The sequence below is a fragment of the Lithobates pipiens genome, unplaced genomic scaffold (assembly GCF_037356315.1).
Source record: "Lithobates pipiens isolate NorthernLeopardFrog02 unplaced genomic scaffold, aLitPip1_a1.2 Scaffold_18, whole genome shotgun sequence".
Classification (NCBI taxonomy): Eukaryota; Metazoa; Chordata; class Amphibia; order Anura; family Ranidae; genus Lithobates; species Lithobates pipiens.
In genome coordinates this window covers 601,089,737-601,107,380 of record NW_027507758.1, presented here as the reverse complement: position 1 = coordinate 601,107,380, position 17,644 = coordinate 601,089,737, and the positions used below count along the sequence as shown (strand labels likewise).

Sequence of the window (17,644 nt, the reverse complement as noted above, 5' to 3'; positions counted from 1 at the left end):
GGAGCACCATCCCCCCTACTGACACCAATGGTGGAGCACCATCCCCCCTACTGACACCAATGGTGGAGCACCATCCCCCCTACTGACACCAATGGTGGAGCACCATCCCCCCTACTGACACCAATGGTGGAGCACCATCCCCCCTACTGACACCAATGGTGGAGCACCATCCCCCCTACTGACACCAATGGTGAAGCACTATCCCCCCTACTGACACCAATGGTGGAGCACCATTACCCCTACTGACACCAATGGTGGAGCACCATTCCCCTTACTGACACCAAAAAAATCTGAAGGACAGTAAACTTTGCTTAGACAGTTTGGAGACCCCTGGGCTGGATGATGTTGGATGTCCTGTAGCCTGGAAATGAGGCTGGCTTTAGCTGATTGTTGTGGCTTGTAATGAACTTCCTGAGAAGCTTCGATGGCACACCATGGAATCCTTTTTAGGTGAAGCATACAAAGCTCCTTGTTGATGCGTTTCACCCAAAATTGGGAAAACCCTGAGGCTTTGGCCCAATTTTGGTAACGAGCGTCATAAAGAAGGTCCCAGATGGTGTTGTTCATTTGGAACAATAAAGCTTGACTCACAACATTTTTTTTTTTTTTTTTTACGGTGTGTCACAGATTTTGGGCATCTAGCTAGAGAAGGTGAGTTAAAGTTGGGAGTAGCGGAAAACCTTTTTTTCTTATGCCCCGTACACACGAGCGGACTTTTCAACATCCAAAGTCCGACGGAATGATTCCGTCAGACTATTCGATCGTGTGTGGGCTGCAACGGACTTTTGATTCGCAAAAGTCTGACGGACTTTAGAAAATGGAACATGCTTCAAATTTTTCCGACGGAACTCCGCCGGACCCGGTCCCTTCGAAAAATTTGCTCGTGTGTATGCTATTCCGACGGACTAAAACCGACGCTAGGGCAGCTATTGGCTACTGGCTATGAACTTCCTTATTCGAGTCCAGTCGTACGTCATCTCGTTCGAATCCGTCGGAGTTTGGTGTGATTGTGTGTGGCCAAGTCCGCTCAGTCGAAAAGTCCGTCAGAACTCTGTCGGAACTCCGGCAGAACTCCGGCAGGACTCCTTCAGAAGTCTGTCGGACATAAATCCTCTCGTGTGTACGGGGCTTTAGAGATGAATGCTCGTGGTTGAGCATTATGACAGGTTTTGTGACACTATTCCTCCCATTAAAACGAATGATGGGCCACTGGTGCTAGGGCATTTACAACTCCTACTGGCTACACGATCACTATTCTCTACTGGACCTCTCTGCTGCCTTTAATACAGTTGACCACCCCTTCCTCCTCAAAAAACTCCACGCCTTTGGTCTCCGTGACTGTGCTCTTCGCTGGTTCTCTTCCTACTTATCCAACCACATCTTTAGCGTTACTTACAATTCTACTTCCTCCTCTCCTCTTCCTTTCTCTGTTGGGGTCCCCTAAGGTTCTGTTCTTGGACTTCTCCTATTTTTGACACCCAAATCTATTTCTCTACCCATCAGCTCACTCCTTCAGTCTCTTCGCGTATCACTAATTTACTAACAGATATATCAGATATATCAGATCAGTCTGGATGTCATACCACTTCCTCATACTCAATCTATCCAAAACCAAACATATACATTTTCCTCCACCTTGTGCCCCTTCCCCTGATCTCTCTGTCAAAATCGATGGCACAACTATAAGCCCATCCCTGCATGCCAAGGTCCTAGGTGTAGTCCTGGACTCTGAACTCTCCTTTAAGCCTCACGTCCAATCACTGTCCAAATATTGCTGCCTCAACCTCGGCAACATCTCCAAAATACATCCCTTTCTAACCAATTTCACTACATTGATCCTTGACTTCTGGCTTGGCTGACTATCCGTTCCGGTTACTGAACTTTGGCTATGTTTTGACTATGTTTGTTCTTTTTACTTTTATTATTAAACAAGTGTGTATTAACTGTACTTCTGTCTCAGTCTGATTTCATGGTTTCTGACACTCTTCGCCTCCAGGACTTTTCTAGAGCTTCTCCAATCCTATGGAACTCCTTACCATATTATCTCCTGCTCTATTAGCTTTTAGACGATCCCCGAAAACCCTCCTTTTCAGAGAAGCCTATCCTACCCACAACTAACAATTTTCATTTTCAGATTGTAAGCCCTCCTGTATTGAATTGTATTGTAACTGTACTGTCTTCCCCCATGTTGTGAAGCGCTGTGCCAACTGTTTGCGCTATATAAATCCTGAATAATAATACAATCTGGTCCCCCCCCCCCCCCTTAAGCTTGATGAACTGCAAACAAAACTCTTTGACGCGTTTCACCCAAAATTGGGACAACCCTGAGGCTTTGCCCAATTGTGGTGAAACACGTCAGAAAGAGGGTCCCAGATAGTGGTGTTTGTTCGAAACAATAAAGCTTCTTCACTAATGGTATTTTATGGTGTGTCAACCACTTTGGGTATCTAGCTAGCTAAGAAGGTGATGAGAGTCGGGAATGGTGGATAACCTTTTTGCTTAGAGATTAATTTTCTTGGTTAAGGATTATGGTCAATGAATGACAATTGTCACAAATGCCTCCAACATCATTCATTACTTGTTCATCCAATTTTTTTGAAGAACAAATTTTCACTTTGTGTCCTTATTTTTCGCAGCTCTGGAAGACTCGTGGATGTTATTTCTTTGGCAGAAACATGGAGACTGTGGTTTGGGAGTGTGGTTAGCACCTGGTAATCCGTTAAGGAGAAATTATGAACCCATGTCTAAGGAGGGCACCGAATGATCCCAGTCTTCTGACCACAGGGAACGTGTCAGAAATCCCTCTATGATCAATGCGTACTGGAAGCCCCATCACAAGAGCCGTCCATCCATGGGACTGTGGAGGACAGCTAGGATTTGAAGGACACTATGGCTCTGTATGGATCCATCATGGCCGTCTTCTTCTTGATGTCATTTGCTCTCGTCCAAGGAGCCATAGGACACAGCTTGTTTGCTTGTGAGCCCATCACGCTAAGAATGTGTCAGGACCTCCCGTACAATACCACCTTCATGCCCAATCTCCTCAACCACTACGACCAGCAGACGGCGGCCCTGGCCATGGAGGTGAGTTTGTCTTTTCTTCAAAGAAAATGTCCAGCTTGTATCCTGTTGGTTCATAACACTTAAATTGGACCTATACTCCAAGCTAGACTTTCTCCAATCTTTTTTAATATGGGAGAACCCTTAAAATCACTTCTTAAGTCTCAGGGAACCCCTGCTACTAATTACTATATCTACACCTTGTGGTACATGGAGGTCAGTGGGAAGAATGTCCCTTACATTGGTGGTCAATGGGGAAAAATGCTCCTTACATTGGTAGTCAGTGGGGGGAATGCTCCTTACATTGCTGATCACCGTGGAAGAATGTCCCTTGCATTGGTGATCAATGGGAAGAGTGTTCCTTTCATTGGAGGTCAATAGGATGAATGTTCCTTTCATCAGAGGTCAGTGGAAGGAATGTTCCCTACATTGGTAGTCAGTGGGAAGAACGTTCCCTACATTGGTGGTCAGTAGGAGGAATGTTCCCTACATTGGTGGTCAGTAGGAGGAATGTTCCCTACATTGGTGGTCAGTGGGAGGAATGTTCCCTAAATTGGTGGTCATTGGGAAAAATGCCCCTTACATTGGTAGTCATTGGGAAGAATGGTCCTTACTTTAGTGATCAGTGGGAAAAATGTTCCTTACATTGGAGATCAGTAGAAAGAATATCCCTTGCATTGGTGGTCAATGGGGAAAAATTATTCTTATATTTGAGGTCAGTGGAAAGCATGTTCCTTATATGAGGTTAGTGGGAAAAATTCTTCTTACATTGGTGGTCAGTGAGATAAATTCTCCATTATATTGGTAGTCAATGTAAAGAACGTTCCTTACGTTGGAGGTCAGTGGAAGAAATGTCCCTTACATTGGTGGCCAGTGGAAAGAATTTTCCCTATATTTGAGGTCAGTGGGAAGAATGTTCCTTATTTTTGAGGTCAGTGGGAAAAATTCTCCTTCACATTGGTGGTCAGTGGGAAGAAAGTCCCTTACATTGGTGGTCAGTGGGAAGAAAGTCCCTTACATTGGTGATCAGTGAGAAGAATGCTCCTTACATTGGTGGTCAGTGGGAAGAATGCTCCTTACATTGGTGATCAGTGGGAAGAAAGTCCCTTACATTGGTGGTCAGTGGGAAGAAAGTCCCTTACATTGGTGGTCAGTGGGAAGCATGATCCTTACATTGGTGGTCAGTGGGAAGAATGGTCCTTATATTGGTGATCAGTGGGAAGAATGCTCCTTACATTGGTGATCAGTGGGAAGAATGTCCCATACATTGGTGGTCAGTGGGAAGAATGTCCCTTACATTGGTGGTCAGTGGGAAGAATGGTCCTTACATTGGTGATCAGTGGGAAAAATTCTCCTTTTACATTGGAGGTCAGTGATAAGAATGTCCCTTACATTGCTTATTAATGGTAAGAATACTTGCTATACAGCTAGCTAAAATGACCATTGGTGTCAGTGGTTACTTATCTGAGGGAAAGAAATTAGTCATTATTCCCCCTGACAATAGCTCGATCTGCTTTTTCTTTCCAGAGGGATGGTGCCATCTTTGATCAGGCATCATCTAAGATCACTATCCCACTTCCTGGACTGAGATGCCAGCTCAGAGATAACACAACCATGTAAATACTATTGCTGCGTGACAGAGCTGTGTAAATCGGAGGACCGAATTGTGTATTTTTCTCTTTGGAGTTTAGCACTGCAATTTTGATTACTATTACTCTCAGCTTTTTTGAAAGGTTGACACCCAAATATACAATATATGTCAAATTTGGGATGAAAAGTTGTTTTTTTGGCTCCCCTCTAATTTTATCAGAGTACATTATTGACCAGGTATCATCTGATCCTGCGAGATACCTGGAGGGTTAGTCTTACTTTGTATGCAGAAGCCCTCATCATGAAAACCCATGAAAGAGTTAATGGAACCCGTCCAGTGACATTCCCAGCTTGGAGGACTGTTGACTGGTAAACGCTGTATATGGGGGCTTTCTCTTTGAAGTCAGGATCAAAAAATATTTTGGTGTCTGGAACCTCAGCTTTATTGGATGTTTCCCAGGAGTCCTCACCATCTGATTTGTGAACTGAGGTTTTCTGATTTCTAACAGAAAGTTTGGGTAGTTTTTGAATTGGAAACGTTGGGCAAGATAGGGGACCACCAGAAATGGAATCTCAGTTATGGGCTGACTCCATAGCTATGCAGTGTTCACTATGTCAGTGGTTCTCAACCTTGAGTGGGACCAGGGTCCAGTAGATTCTTCCACAACCTTCAATGCCCCTACAGAATAAAAACTTTTATGCTCCCACAATAAAAGTATGGAAAGCAAAATATGTATTGAAATACTGGAAGGCTCTGGGTGGGGCTGGGTGTCACTGTGGGTGGATATACTTGGTGGCCCTGTAGGGGATGAGGTTTTTGGAAGGAACTGGAGGCAACTGTGGGGGATAGAGACTCTAGAGGGGGCAAGAGGTCCCAAGGACTGGGGGGGGGGGGGCACTTGGGGACACTGTTAAAGGCTGGGGGTACTATAAGGAGTTGGTGGTCCTTCCAACAGACTGGAGGTCACTACAGAGACTGGGGGCATTGTGGGACACTTTTGGAGGCTGGTATTGGGGGGCTGGAGGTCTCTTTCGGCAGACTGGAGTGCACTGCAGGAACTGGGAGGGGTGACATTGTGGGACACTGTTGGGAGCTGGAGGAACTGTGGGGGAATGTGGGGTCTCCCCAGAGACTGAAGTGCACTACGACTGGGTGGGGCATTATTATGGGATACTGTTGGAGGCTGGGGGTACTATGGGAGGCTGAAGGTCTGTCTAGGAGAATGGAGTGCACGGCAGGGATTGGAGGGACATTGTGGTACACTGATAAAGGCTGTGTTCTTTGGGGGGGGTCTAGAGATTCTGCAGCAAACTAGGGGGGGCACTGCAGGGGGCTGGGGACACTGTATGAGGTAGAGCGACTAAGGGCACCGTGGGAGGTTGAGAGGAACTGCTGGCCGATATGGGATTCAAGAGACAATGAGGGAGATTAGGGGGTCATCAGCTACTTGAAGGCCGGGTAGGAGGGAGGCTGTAGCCCAGCTGGGCCATGGCCTGATGAATGAGAACAACTGCCCTACAAGAAGTACATTTATTCTTACTTGAGTCTTGGTGTGCTTTGTATGTGTGTGTGTGTGTGTGTGTGTATATATATATATATATATAATATATATATATATTTTTTTTTTCTAGATTCATGCAGTAATCTAATGGGAAACTTTACCTATAGTGCATTGGAAGCCCATTCGTTTAAATGGGCTGCCTTTAGTGAAACGCATGGTAATGTGCAGATAACACGTGTGCTTTAACACAACGCCATGGTCTGAATGAGCCCTAAGTGAAGGGTTACAAAGAAGATTTGATAACCCGTCTTCATGGTAACCTTCTGTTTAGGGATGTTTCTGTCGTTCGACGTTCCCAGGGGTGGAGATCTTTAGAAACAGATGGAAGGAAATCGGAGAATCCTGCACCTGCGTCTCGGTGAATGTATAGCTGGGTGTGACAGAGGGGGAAGAGTCCTGAGCCTTCAATGAGAGGTGGATGTGGGAGGATGGCTTGGTAGTGTGGTCTTACGCTCTTGAGCAGGATGGAATTAACCAGGTGTTGGATGCATGGACATGTTCCAATGGTTCACATCAAACACCAGTGTATGGGAAGTTCTGGGTCACCGAGTCCCTGTACCACCTGAGGCCTGGCTTGGTGATTAGGCTGGATGGATATGACATTAGTTGGGTTTACTTACTAATCCAAAGGGCCCTTTGTCGCTGAAGGCACACATTGACCCAACAAGGGCGGATGGCTTTCATGTACAGTACATGGGAATCTGGTCAGGGCAGCAGTCAGCAAATCGGCAGCAAATCTTGGCTATGTGACTGATCCGAAATTTTGCCTGCTTTGTGAATATGCGTATATATTTTAATTAAAAGAATATCCGAAGATCCTACCTATCCGCACATACCTCATCAGGGATAATATGCTTCACATACAGTCCCTCAGTGTAGCCCTAATTGTAGAGCTGATATTGGTGATGTTGCAGCAACTATCATTGACACAAGGGAACGCAAATTGTGAAATCTTTCTATGAAATGGTGACCCCCCCCCCCCCCCCCCCCGCCTTTTTTTTTTGGCAGTTACCCTGAAGCAGTACAGAAATTGATTTATGGTCTGACCATCCTCAGGCTTTCTCCTCCATACTGCTCAAACCTGCTGTACGCCCCTTCTTCAAAAGAGAGCCATAAAGGTTATCATAGAAAACATACATACCGTTTAACATCGCAGACCTTTTGTGTGATCTGGTTTGTCAAGCTGTGCTTGTCACTGACTGCTGACTGTATCCAGGAGAAAGACGAGACCTGTTTTTAGATTGTATAAATTTAGTAGATTCCGCGCTTAGATGTAGGCTGGGCTGCTGCCTCCCCTGGTGGACTCCAAAATTGGGGCACCAACAGTGTGTAAAAATATATATGCAAGTATAGGGGTGAGCGGCGCTACCCGTCACCTGAAGAGTGAACCTCCTGGGTGAGTCAATCTTCTCAGGTGAGAGTGCCATTTACCAAGTAACAAACCGTGAGCTATGTCAATGTGTGAATCTAGTGTATTTAAAAGGGTTCTCACCCTATATCCTATACCAAAGAGGTGTATACATTTAGTGCTCTATTATTTGTTTGGGTACAGAGTTGTGTATAGGTTCCAACCAGTACCGTAAAGGTAAAAAATTTTAAAATCGATATACAAAATCCAATATGAGGAAATTACATCCAGAAAATTCATCAGAAAAAAATCATCCTAAATGTTCCTCCACAGAAAAAATAAATAAACGTGTAAAAAAATATGAAAAATCAAGTCCAGTCTTTGTAGTGCAAATAACAAAATTCCAAGTGACTTGTGCTGGTATCCAAATGGACTCGTGCATATATTTAGCCACAAATCTTGTGCAAATAGTAAAGTGACTTCCGTGCTCCCTTTCAGTTCCCCACTCACCAGATCATAGCACTCCTGCAGGGGTAAAACTCATGTAGTGAGTGTATGGCGGTATCCAGAGAGATCACCTCCTGTTTGAAACATCCAACCTGAAGGAGGTTCATCGGAACCGGTGCTTTGCAGTTGTCCTTGTTAAGGTTCAGACAGCAGTATAATTTTCCTTACTAGTAAATCCTCCTCATGAGGAGGATTTAATATTGCTGTCTGAACCTCAACAAGGACAACTGCAAAGCACCGAGTCGGATGAACCTCCTTCAGATTGGATGTTTCAAAGAGGAGGTGATCGCTCTGGATACCGCCATACACTCACTCCATGAGATGAAGGGCCTTTGATCAGGCACTTCCTGGTATAAGGTGACAAAAGTCTGTCCCTGTCTCAAAATTGTGCCCCTCCATTGTCACGTGACCTTCCAGTAGAGACTTCAAGTGGCCGTTTCAAAATATATTACTTGGGCATGGACCACCATTTTCACCAGCAGAAAACCCGCCTTGGTAAGTGGCTGCAAAGGGATTGCAGGAGATCAGCATTTAAATAAAAAAAATACTGTTATTACAATAAAAAATAAATGAAACTGTTTGATGCAGTGTATTGGCAAAGTGAATATAATTCAGTTAGGGTTTACATCAGGGATCTTCAAACTTTTCAGTATGAGAGCCGCATTATATATTTTAGAAATAATCACGATTCAAAAAATCTCTATCAGTGTCTTTCTTGCATCTGGCACCCTATCAAAATTTCCTTTACACCATAGTCTGCATAAGAGCTCCCACTTACATCAAGGTCCCCATCAGAGCCCTCCTTTTTAACAGGTGCCCCATCAGAACCCCCTCTTGCATCAGGGTCCCCATCAGAGCCCCCTCTTGCATCAGGGTCCCCATCAGAGCCCCCTTTTACATCAGGATCCCCATCGGAGTCCCCTCTTAGCCCTTGTACACACGGTCGGAAATTCCGACGGAAAATGTACGATCGGACCGTGTTGTCGGATAATCCGACCGTGTGTGGGCTCCATCTGACTTTTTCCATCGGAATGTCCAACCAACAAAGGTTGAGAGCTGGATATAAAATTTTCCGACAACATGATCTGATCGGACTTTGTCCGATCGTTTGTAGAGAATTCCGATCGGACAAAGTGCCACGCATGCTCAGATCAAATTACAAGACCAAAGCTATTGGCTACTAGCCTGAACGTAGTCCCGTCGTAACGTACAAACGTCATCACGTTCCGAACGATCGGATTTTCCCACAACGTGTGTATGCAACACCAGTTTCAGACAAAATCCGTCTGAAAAAATCCATCAGATTTTGTTGTCGGAATGTCCGACCGTGTGTACAAGGGCTAACATCAGAATCCCCATCAGAGACCCCCATTACATCAGGGTGTGCATTTGTAACGGTTAACAATGCATGGAAACACAGGAATGACAGTGGCGTTGAAAACCGATAACGCCCAGTGTGAATGAGGGATAAAAAAGTTGTGTAGTATTATTATTTTGTTGCCTCATTTCTTTTCCTTCTGGCGGTGTTAAATGAAATGTAGATTTAGTTGGTAAAGCCCGGCTCGGCGCTGTTTTCCTTTCTTTCGTCAGAAAGGGATTTAGCGTTTTGCTGCTTCGTCGATGCATAACAAAGGCTAGCGTGACCACGCCGAACATAATTAATTGCTCTTTTTTTTTCTCTTTGTATCGTGTGAAGGAGTTTTCAGAGATTCCAGTAAATAGAATACTGAGCTATAATTCATCATCTTCACTCCAGTTACTTCATCTGGGTAAATGTTTGTTCTTCGACATGAATTGGGGCAGAAGTATTTTTAGGTTTTGGCCGGTACCATCTGGGATTTCTATTTGGGCCTGTACGCACAAGTGCGTGGTGTAACATGGAACTTTTTTGAGGAAGCCCATGGGCCCCAAGCCACCAAAAACTGCGGCATGCCATACTTTTCTGTTCACCACATGGGTATATAAAGATAGAGGGAAGGAGATTTTCCTAATGGATCTAGAATTGGATTGGTGTAGGTGAAGGCTTCCATTCATTGATCGAGATAAAGAATCCCAAGGAGCAGATTAGCTCGGACAATGGATCTGATCTCTCTGTTGGATGCAGCTCAGCTCCGGAGATTTCAGCACAGCTCAGGGCATTGATCACGAAGAGAAACAATGGAGCAACTTATTGAACCAGGGAATGCTGGGAGGGGGGACACAATACCCCATTCTCCCATCTCACAAAGACACGGAGACCTCTGACTAGGCACAGCAGGGCTGCCTTCTCTATCCATCCTGAAAGAAAGGCTCAAAACAAAGGCCTCCTTCCTCCCCACTCATCCTCTAGCCATACACGGCTTTCACTGTGAGGAAAAAACCTTCACTACTTTAAGCATCACTTTCTCCAACACAAGGGGCATTTGGCTAATTCCATCCTATTTATTGGCGTTATCTGCCCAGTGCCGCCCTCCCCCCTCTTAAATACTTTTATGGCACTTGTGTACATTAACTAAACTCTAGAATCAGGGCTAGCCAAACCCATGAGCCGGGTAGCTCCTTTAGAAATTACAGGTGGTACCTAACTTTTTATTGTTTTTTTCTAGTTCAGCCTTTCTCAAACTTTGTACCCTAGAGGAACCCCTGACATCGTTTTTAGGTCTTGGTTAACCCCAGCTAAAACCAATTAATGGTCACTGGGAAAAAATGCATTGGTGGCCTTTTGAAAGAATTCCCTCCAGTGGTGGTCAGAATGCCACCCTTACAGACAGTTAAAGAGACCATTGGTGTCCTGCAGCTGGTTTTGTCAAGTGGCATTGACCCCTGAACTATGGAGGAACCATCAATTTGGAGGTAAATCAACCGCAGCTCAAGGAACCCCTAGTAACCTCTGGATCTCCATGGAACCCTGGTAGAGAAGAGCTGCTTTAGTTCTGGCTCCATGATTGGACAGAATGCCTTTTAAAGTGGTTGTAAACCCTTACAAACCACTTTGACCTACAGGTAAGCCTAGATTAAGGCTTACCTGTAGGTCCAAGCAATATCTCCTAAACCTATATGGTTTAGGAGATATTTGCCCGAAAACGGGCACCGCTGTCTACGGCGCATGCACCGTAGACAGCGGCGCGCAGGTGCACTGAGCGCGGCATTTCCAAGAATGGAGCTGCCGCGCGTGTCAACTCCCGTGTGCATGCGCGAGAGTGACGTCATCGCGGCTTCGCCGAATGACAGCGGCGGAGCTGCGCGACCCCACCAACAAGATGGATGCGACGGACTACAGGGGACAGCGGCGACTTCGCTGGCTCCTGTGTCAGGTAAGTGACACATAATGGACTACTATGTGATGCATAGTAGTCCATTATGCTTTGCCTTTGCAGGGAATGAAAGAGGAAGTAAACTCATCAGGGTTTACTTCCTCTTTAAATTCCATATTAATTCGTCCACCTTTTGATATGTTTAAAATTAGGCCTCTTGTCCTGTCCTTCAAATCGAGGCTTTCCAAACTATCCGAAAAAAGGGCTAATTTAATGTCCTTCGGACTTTAGGGGGACCGGATCATGGTGAGTGGGAGGAAATAAGTTACATGGCACCTGTGGCCGGTAGGAGCAGAAATGGTGTCCCGTCATTGGTATTAGTGGGTGGAATAGTGCTCCATCATTGGTGTCAGTGGGAGGAGTAGTTCCCCATCGTTGGTGTCAGTGGGAGGAGTAGTTCCCCATCGTTGGTGTCAGTGGGAGGAGTAGTTCCCCATCGTTGGTGTCAGTGGGAGGAATAGTCCCCCATCGTTGGTGCTAGTGGGAGGATCAGTTCCCCATCATTAGTGTCAGTGGGAGGATTAGTGCCCCATCATTAGTGTCAGTGGGAGGATTAGTGCCCCATCATTGGTAGTAGTGGTAGGTATAATGCCCCATAATGGGTGTCAGTGGAAAGAATAGTGCCCCGTCATTAGTAGTAGTGTTAGGTATGGTGCCCCATTGTTGGTGTCAGTGGAAAAAATTGTGCCTCATCTTTGGTGTCATTGGGAGAGATAGTGCCCCAAGGGCCAGATAAAGGCAAGAAAAGGGCTACAACTGACCCATAGCTTGAAGACCACTGCTCTAAACTAAACAATTGCTTGTATTGATAGCATTGTTTTAATATTGATGAACTACAAAGAATTAATTTCCAGATAGCTGAAAAATTATGCAAACTGCTTGCCATTGGTGATAATTTACTGTATGTACCAAAAAATGTTGGGTGCCATTCAGTGCTCTAAATCTTCTGATGGCCCATGTATGGCCTTTACAGAACTGAACCTGAGCTTTGCCCATGCAGGACAGATCTAATGAAACTTCAGCTGGTCCTCTCTCACAAACCCTGGGAACTTCCAGGAATTGTCTCTTCAGGGTGGCTTCAGGAAGACCATCCATGGCAGCATAGCCACCCTAGAGGGGCATTGATTTTGTTACGAGAGTGCTGCAAACACAAGATGCTATATATACTTTTTTTTTTTTTTCAAGGGTTTAATAACCTTTTAAGCCAGTCCTAAGAGACATAAAAAGCCCAGCAGACTTTGCTTGTAACCCTTTTAATATTTTGAAAGGTCATCACCATTATCATTCCCCTGTCCTTCCACTGAGAGTGTGGCAATTATCTCCATAAACATTGATATTGTTTCTGTCACCTACCCTTTACACTCCTGCAATTCTTTCCGGTGACTGATAATCATCTCTGAATGGCCTGTTGTATTTGTAATTGCTCCCAAATTTGCAGATGCCCAACTTCCCTAGAGCCATCATCACCTTTTTCCTACAGTAGAAGTGTTTGTTGTATCAGCAGCCCCAGGTAAAAGTCAAGGCTATAAAATGTCCAGCCTGACCTGTAAATCAAGTGGGAGGATGGCTGTTCAGAAATTTTACCTGCTGTATGACTTTTCCGTCTCGTCCCGTGCTAATTCATTGTAGTTTATTATCACAGATCTGAGCCTAGCACGCCCTGAATGACACGAGTGGCAGAAACTGGACAACTGTCCTGGAGCAAGGGAGGGGACATCAAAGACTGGTAACCGGTCATCGTAAAATCCAATATAATCTAGAAATTTTATGTCTGTAAACACTTCTGACCTGTCCTGACGTCCTTTTGGCTAGTGGATTGGCAGGTTTAGTTTTTCTAGGTTTAGTTTTTCAAGCCGTTATGTATTTTCTCTGGTATATTAGTTTGGGTGTATGGGGTACAATCACCTATGCCCCCAGGTATCCCTGTCCCCCAAAACAACTCGCTGAATTGCATTGACCTACAATGCAAGTGCGCTGAGATGGTACGTTCAAGTACAGTACCATTGAGAATGGTAGCACACGAACATGCGTTAAAAACAAAACAAAAGGGGTTCTAATTTTTCTGACTAATCCACCCAAAATCATTGTCGTAATTCCGCAAGTTGACCGCCATGTGAGAATAATTACCTAAATATTTGTGTAGACAGCCAGAAAAAGAATTTTGTGGGACGGGAAGGATTTCAGTGTCTATTTTGCCATCTTATATTACTTGAATGACTGCAGACAATGTGCGTGCATATCTTCTGGACGTCAAGCATTGGTTCAATATTATCTTGCAAAATTTTTCTTGGCAGAGTACGTAATCTAGTGTTGGGAACAAGGATCCTATTCCTGTCCCCGTGTGGGTGCTTAAATAACCAATTGCCAAATCTTTATCGAAACTTCAACTAATGACAGACCCACCTTTGCCATTTTGGAAAGTGCTCCAACTAAGACATTTTTTGTAAAGCTGGGGAAAACTGACACTTTATTTCCTCACTTAATGGAATTTGAACAGTTATGCACTTATATTCCCCAATTTCACACACCCTACATTGTGAAAGGGGAGTCTGACTTCGGGACCAGTTTTTGCACAAAAACAGAAGACACGCATGATGCGTTTTTGCTCACACTGCAATTCTTTCCAGGTCTGTCCAAGAAACGGGCTTCAAAATCTTAACACTCTGGGCCTTTGATTCTACATAAAATGTTTCCGAGCACACCCTCCTTGTGCTAGCGCTGATCCCAGCATTAGTGCACATACCTCCCATATGTTCTGGAGTTGTCCGGTTCTGAAGCCATCATATGCCTGACAAAGGGGTCCTGTGTGTCTCTGAAACACTGCACTTATTCTGTTGTCATGTGATCTCTCTGCAATAAAAGTGGACTGCAATTGAATATCCATATTGTGCTAGCGAACATGTGTATTTATCGGTTCTAAAGCCCTTCTGCCACAAGATTTGTGACCTCATATTCAAATTCACTGATGTTCAATTGGGGGACGATCCGACAGGTTTTCTACTTCACTTAATTCCTATGTCATCCAAACAGTGGCGGCTGGTGCTAAATTTTCTTGGGGGGGGGGGTGACCCGTGGCCCCCACTCAGCCAGCAGACCACCCCCACCCCCGTTGCTCAATCCACACCCCCCCCGTCACTCGATCAATCGCAGCTCCCCCAGTGTTGATCGATCCCTGCTTCACTTGCCCGCAAGGCCTCCTCGCCACTTACCCCATTCAGGTTGCAGGTTTCCCCCCCCCTGCGTCTCCCCCCGAGTCCCGGTGGTCTCTTCTTCCAGCCAATCGGGACTTTAAAGAGGGATTTCACTGGAAAAACAAAATATTAAAAGCCAGCAGCTATAAATTCTACAGCTGCTGACTTTTAATAAATGGACACTCACCTGTCCCAGGGTCCAGCGATGCCAGCAGCCGAGGCCGATTGATCGCTTGGCTCTCGGCTGCTGCCGCTGCCATTCTAGGTGAGGGAATCAGGAAGTGAAGCGCAATAGGAATGGGACACACACGGGTCCCAGAGACAGTGCGCCGTAACAGGAAGAGGCATAGACTCCCGTGGGAGTCTATGGCCGGAAGTGGGTGCAAATACCTGTCTTAGACAGGTATCTGCACCCCCCTTCCCCCTGAAAGGTGCCAACTGTGACACCAGAGGGGGGGAGGGTTCCGATGAGTGGAAGTTCCACTTTAGGGTGGAACCCCGCTTTAAGGCTTGTGGCCAATTGGGTCTTAGGAATCCCGACCAATTGGGTCTCGGGACATGCTTTCTGATTGCTCGGAAGGAAAAACCAGAAGACATTAGCGTATATTAATTTGCTAATGTCACACAACTGGGTGGGCTCAGAGTGCAGTGCTCTGTGCCCCGAGCCCACCCTTTTTAAGCCAATTAGAGCCTCAGGCTCTAATCGTGTGCTTATAAAAAAAAACCCTGTTGAAATCCCACCATGCTGCATGTAGATTAGGGGCCGGGCGCATTGATTAGGGGAGTGGTGCCCCTGCACCCCAAATGAGCGGCTGCCACTGCATACAACCGTTATAAAAGGTCACTTACAATTCAAGACCTGCATCCCGCTTTTCTGGAAGTAACCTATTGCTCCCTGTATAAGTGTTTGATTACCAAAACTGAGGACATTCACAGAATGGAAGATATCCTTGCCTCTACTAATCGGAGAGAAGTTTTGCAAAACTTGGTTTTACTGGACCCAACCAACTATACCTTTTCCGAGAGTTATATCGCAGACCTCGCCACCTAACTCTGGTTGGCTTATAGCCTACTTCTCTTTGTGCTTTGATGGATACATTCTGGAAAGCTGCCACTGCCTGCAAAGACAGTTATATGGGACCCCTAGGGTCAAGCCCCTGCTTGCATTTGTCCTATCCTCCAGCATCACCACCTTCTTCCCCACCTTCTTTCCTTTTTTCTTCTACTCCGGAGACACAGAGTTATAGCTTTATATATAAGTGGAAGGCAAACCCTGATGGTGGAAGATGGGCTCCTGCTTTCTCTGTCTCTTGCAGTTGATTGATCTATTCTGATGCATCTCCCTGTATGCAACAGCTATGTTCCGGAGTAGCCACAGATTTTCTTTTTCCTTCTAGTACTTTGTGCACAGGGAGTTTTCTCTGAAAATGTGTTGATTTCGTTTTTCAATGGTATCATACTGTATATACTGAGTTTTGCTAAAAACTTTAAATAAATAATTTTAAAATAAATCGCCAATAAACCGCTTCCATGGGAGTAGGTCCCATGCTGCCCCATACCAAATATTAGGTTGTTGTCTTTGCTTCTGGTGGATAGAACGAAATGGTGGGAAGATGAAGGGTAGGTAGTTATAAGCTGCTGCAGGGGTTCCCATTAAAGTGAACCAAGAGCTTTGACCTACATGAGCAACGCACAGGTTTACTTCAAGGTAGCCAACTGTCAAGCATGGTAACATGGCAGCTCCACTTGGCTAGGCGCCATCTTTGTTCCTATGGAGAGCAGAAGAGATGAGCAGCGCTGGGAGACTTTTCAAGTGCTGGTGATGTCCTAATCTGCTCAGTGGATGGCTCCTGAAGACAGTGGCCCTTAGGCAAGTTTACTTGCTCCTATTGACATGACGACATCACCTGATTCCACCAAATAACCCATCTCACATATATGGGCGGCCTCAGCTTGTTTCTTTTTAAACATATCCACAAACACAATAAGGCCTCATGCACACGAGACGCAGTTAAACGCGCGTTCAGATGCAGTTGGACAGTTTTTTCAACTGCACCTGAACTCATTCAATGTTTTCCTATGTGTCCATGCACACAGTCTCGTTTTTTTCCGTTTATATGCAGTTGCGTTTAATCTCGTTTTTCCAGAAGCAAAAAAATGCGTTCAGAAACAAAAATTTCTGCGTTTCAGACGCAAAACGCGGCAAAACGCGGTAAAACGCGGCAAAACGCCGCTATCGCGTTTAGCCGCGTTTGCGTTTATATGCGTTTTTAAAGGTGACCTTTTTTTTTACATTAAAAATCTCAAAAATGATTGCAAATGATGAAAAACCATTAGAAAAATATTTTAAACAATTGCAATTGCAAGTGGACAATCCACAACTTGTGGCAAGTGACGTGGCAAGTGGACAATCCACAACTTGTGGCAAGTGACATGGCAGGTGGCAAGTGATGTGGCAAGTGGACAATCCACAACTTGTGGCAAGTGACGTGGCAGGTGAAGTGGCAAGTGACGTGGAAAGTGGACAATCCACTTGTGGCAGGGGATGTGGCAAGTGACGTGGCGAGTGGACAATCCACAACTTGTGTCAGGTGACGTGGCAAGTGGACAATCCACAACTTGTGGCAGGTGATGTGGCAAGTGATGTGGCAAGTGGACAATTCACTTGTGGCAGGTGACGTGGCAAGGGACGTGGCAAGTGGACAATCCACAACTTGTGGCAGGTGATGTGGCTGGTGACGTGGCAAGTGGACAATCCACATCTTGTGGCAGGTGACGTGGCAGGTGACGTGGAAAGTGGTGTGGCAAGTGGACAATCCACAACTTGTGGCTGGTGACGTGGTAAGTGGACAATCCACAACTTGTGTCAGATGGCATGGCAGGTGATGTGGAAAGTGGACAATCCACATCTTGTGGCAAGTGACGTGGCAGGTGATGTGGCAAGTGACGTGGCAAGTGGACAATCCACAACTTGTGGCAGGTGATGTGGCAAGTGATGTGGCAGGTGATGTGACAAGTGGACAATCCACATCTTGTGGCAAGTGACGTGGCAGCTGACGTGGCAAGTGACGTGGCAGGTGACGTGGCAAGTGA

The 17,644-nt window shown here is 45.5% G+C and overlaps 1 protein-coding gene across 3 annotated transcripts in view; it reads left to right on the top strand.

The window, feature by feature from the left end:
- The window catches only part of FZD3 (frizzled class receptor 3), a 123,198-nt gene that overhangs the window by 22,618 nt on the left and 82,936 nt on the right, over positions 1-17,644 (top strand). For all 3 annotated transcript variants that reach the window (XM_077489240.1, XM_077489238.1, XM_077489239.1), the window contains exon 2: positions 2,637-3,084. In XM_077489240.1, the coding sequence (XP_077345366.1) occupies positions 2,890-3,084 (195 nt within the window). In that variant the 5' untranslated portion in view covers positions 2,637-2,889. The remainder of the gene's footprint in view (positions 1-2,636; positions 3,085-17,644) is intronic.